This window comes from Columba livia, chromosome 25 (genome assembly GCF_036013475.1).
Source record: "Columba livia isolate bColLiv1 breed racing homer chromosome 25, bColLiv1.pat.W.v2, whole genome shotgun sequence".
Classification (NCBI taxonomy): domain Eukaryota; kingdom Metazoa; phylum Chordata; class Aves; order Columbiformes; family Columbidae; genus Columba; species Columba livia.
Window position 1 is genome coordinate 5,903,366 of NC_088626.1, and position 3,851 is coordinate 5,907,216.

Here is a 3,851-nt window from a genome sequence, read left to right on the forward strand (position 1 = left end):
GTTGTGAGGCCAGCTCTGTCACAGCAGTGCCCATTGCCTGTCCCTGCCTGCGCTCACAGCACTGACACACAGCAGGACGGTGACCAAGCTGCCAGAGCACTCAGGCCTTGCACCAACACCAGGGATGAGAAGGAGAGTGTGGGAGTGGAACCAGAACAGCTCTGGAAGAACAAGCGCTGGTGCTCCCTGGCAGGGCTGCCAGGATGGACTCTTTTACCCTTCACCCATCACAGGAACTGTCCCTGAACGTGCAAAAAGGCCTTGCAGGAAGGATATACTGAAAAACAAGTCACTACAGGAATCTTTCTTTTGTTTAGAGACAAGAAGTTTACTGTTCCTCATTTAAACAGCCAGTGGCTCTAAAAGAAAAACAGACAGTGGATTAGAAAGGGGCTGAAAACATCATTGCACTAAGAAAACAACAAAAACAACAGAAAATCCAGATGACAGGCTGAGCCTGTAATTAGCTACATTAAAACTACTGTGTAGAAGCAGATGGGCAGTTTATTGCTTCAGAAAACACTAAGATATGAGTTTCCTCAGGGCATCCTTGAGCTCCTGGTTCCTCATGCTGTAGATCAGGGGGTTCACTGCTGGAGGCACCACCGAGTACAGAACAGACACCACCAGGTCCAGGGATGGGGAAGAAATGGAGGGGGGCTTCAGGTAGGCAAACATGGCAGTGCTGACAAACAGGGAGACCACGGCCAGGTGAGGGAGGCATGTGGAAAAGGCTTTGTGCCGTCCCTGCTCAGAGGGGATCCTCAGCACGGCCCTCAAGATCTGCACATAGGACACCACGATGAACACGAAACAGCCAAATACTACTAATATACAAACTGCAAGAAACCCAAGTTCCCTGAGGTATGAGTGTGAGCAGGAGAGCTTGAGGATCTGGGGGATTTCACAGAAGAACTGGCCCAGGGCATTGCCCTTGCACAGGGGCAGTGAAAATGTATTGGCCGTGTGCAGCAGAGCATTGAGAAACCCAGTGGCCCAGGCAGCTGCTGCCATGTGAACACAAGCTCTGCTGCCCAGGAGGGTCCCGTAGTGCAGGGGTTTGCAGATGGCAACGTAGCGGTCGTACGACATGACTGTGAGGAGAGAATATTCTGCTGAAATGAAAAAGGAAAACATAAAGACTTGGGCAGCACAGCCCATATAAGAAATGGCCCTGGTACCCATGAAGGAATTGGCCATGGACTTGGGGACAATGGTGGAGATGCAGCCCAGGTCGAGGACGGCAAGGTTGAGCAGGAAGAAGTACATGGGGGTGTGGAGGTGCTGGTCCCAGGCTATGGTGGTGATGATGAGGCCGTTGCCCAGGAGGGCAGCCAGGTAGATGCCCAGGAAGAGCCAGAAGTGCAAGAGCTGCAGCTCCCGTGTGTCTGTGAACGGCAGGAGGAGGAACTGGGTGATGGAGCTGCTGTTGGACATTTGCTTTTCCTGGGCATGGGGCGCTGTCATGAGAAAAAAAAAAAAAAACACAGTGAGAATCCAGGGCAGAGTTCTCTGACAAAAATCAAACCCACTCCCATAGACTCTCCCCTGTTACACACAGACACTCTTTTTCAGCACTGTGGCTGCAGCCCTGCTTGGGGCTGGAAAATGTGCAACCAAGAGCGGGGCCTCTGCCCATGGGCCGTCGATAAGTCAGTCCAGCTCTGCAGAAGTGGGGCCACAGGAACGGTGGGGACTGTCCTGGTTCTGCTAACACAGAGGGGCTGTCAGCACTTGCTTTCCCAGTGATAGGGAACACAGATGGTGAAGGTAGTTTGGGAGTTCCACGTTTTTTTACATATCCCCCCATATTCACTGCAGAGTGTTGTTGGGTGTCAGAAACCCTCAGCATTTCTGCTGCACTCAGGCAGAACAGAGTGAGTCCTGCGAGACCAGAGGGTGCCTGTGGGTCAGTGCAGAGTGAGGGCAGCTGCTCTGTCCCTCTGTCTTGCTCCAGCTGCCCTGGGCTGGCACCTTTCTAAGATGGAGGGTGATCACACTCCCATGTTACCCTGAAAAGCCACCAGGCACTGCTGAGAGCAGACGGATCCACCTCAGACCGTAACAGGTCTCACCCTTTCCTAAGGTCTCAACACCCCACATTTAGCTCAGGACACACACAGCTCATTTCCCAAACCAAAAAGCATTTTATCTGTTGTAGAATCTTTGCTTTTCTGTGGGGCTTTCAGATACACACAGATGCTGTAGGACAGGTTTGCATTGTGGAGGGAAGCTCACAGCTTGGAAGGAAACCCCAGGGAGATATCCAAGTGTCCTGATGATGGCGTTTGATTGAGGGAGACTCAGCTCATTCCCCAGCCCCACAGACTACATTGCCCACAGCCCACAGGTCAGAGCAAAGCTGGGACACATGTGCCCATGGACACACCTGCAGGAAAGGACCCACAAGCTCAGGCTGTGACTCTGCAGCTGAACCTGCCATCCCCAGAGAGCCTGACAGCAAGAACAAGATCCCAGCAGCAGTGACCCAGAGCAGGGGAGCAAGAAGGAAAATGCGGTGAGGGTGGGTGTGAGAGAGGCCAGGGTAGAGGCAGCCGGGCACGCAGACAGCGTCACCCTTCCCCAGCTGTGCAGCCACCTCCCAGACACCAACACTGCCGGGCAGCTGCTCTCAGCCCCTGTGCTCTGCAGAGGAACTGGAGCTCTGGCTGCACAGGAGCTGCTTCATGCCTTGGAGCCCCTGGCCCTGAGGGCAGAGGCTTTGCTGGGTGGGACAGGAGGCCAGGGGGCTGCTCACAGGAGGGATCTGCACTGCAGGGGATCACAGGCACTTTTCTCTGTTCTCCCTCCCATAACAATTCCGGGTTCAGTTTCCTCTCATTTCTGATAATTTCCCTGCTGCCTGGAGATTCTCCCCCTGGGAGGTGTTTCCCTGTCCATGTCTCTTCCCTGTCAGTGCTCACAGACCATCCCACCCTCTGTGCCCTCCCCCTGGCCCTACAGATCCTGCCTGTTCACAGGGCACTGCCTGGGGACATCTTCCTGTTTGCAGGCTGGAAAACAGATTACAGATTAAGTGTAAGGTGTCCAGCAAAGGTGATGCTGGTTTTGCATAGGCAGAGGAGAGGCAAGGCATGCCAGGATTCTCTTGAAGACCTACTGCAGTTCATGTGTCTCAAGTATTTGTTTAAAATTAAAAACTGTCTTAATCACCACCCATTCCCCAGAGTAGGAGACTGAAAACACAGACTCAGGGAGGTTCCTTATCTTTGTAGTACTTTTTGTCTTCTCCTTGAAACCTCCCCTTGTCAATATTCTGGAGTGAGCTGGAGCTGTGAGCAGCCCCGACCCATGGAGAACCCAGCAGCAGAAGGACCCTGCCCTGCTGGGGGTCACTCCTTCCCCCCCACAGCTTCTCCCCTCAGTGTTGTTGGGATCTCCCGGGCAGGCTGAGCGCTGACCCTGGCAGGCGGCAGAGTCCCTGCCCGGCACAGCCCTGGGGTGAAGGGACCCTGCTCTGCAGGACAGCCCTGGGCACCCCTGCCTGCACATTTACATTTACACCCCACAACCACCCTGGGGAGAACGCAGCATTCACGTCTTGTCACTCTGACAGTGCAGAAGGCAATCCCTGCTCTGCAGCACATCGTCCCCTCTGATCAGAGAATCTCTGAGATCTGTACTTACATCTCTTGTAGGCTCTGCAATGTGACAGCTTTCTGAGATCCTACCATGATTTGCAGATGGCCCTGCAGCCACAGGCTTCATATCTGAGAGGATTTCATTTCCACTGAACTCTCAGCATCCTCCCAGCCCACACTGCATTTCCCTCTCTGTGCCTGGCTCCTGTGCCCTCGGTGCTGCAGGCAGAGCCCTCAGCCCTGCTGCGT

General features: G+C 54.0%; 1 protein-coding gene across 1 annotated transcript; it reads right to left on the minus strand.

The window, feature by feature from the left end:
• Positions 1 to 522: 522 nt before the first annotated feature.
• Positions 523 to 1,452, minus strand: LOC135576336 (olfactory receptor 14J1-like). Its single transcript, XM_065040734.1, has one exon. It carries the CDS (start codon positions 1,435 to 1,437, stop codon positions 523 to 525), a length of 915 nt encoding a protein of 304 aa, XP_064896806.1. The 5' UTR covers positions 1,438 to 1,452.
• Positions 1,453 to 3,851: the final 2,399 nt, after the last annotated feature.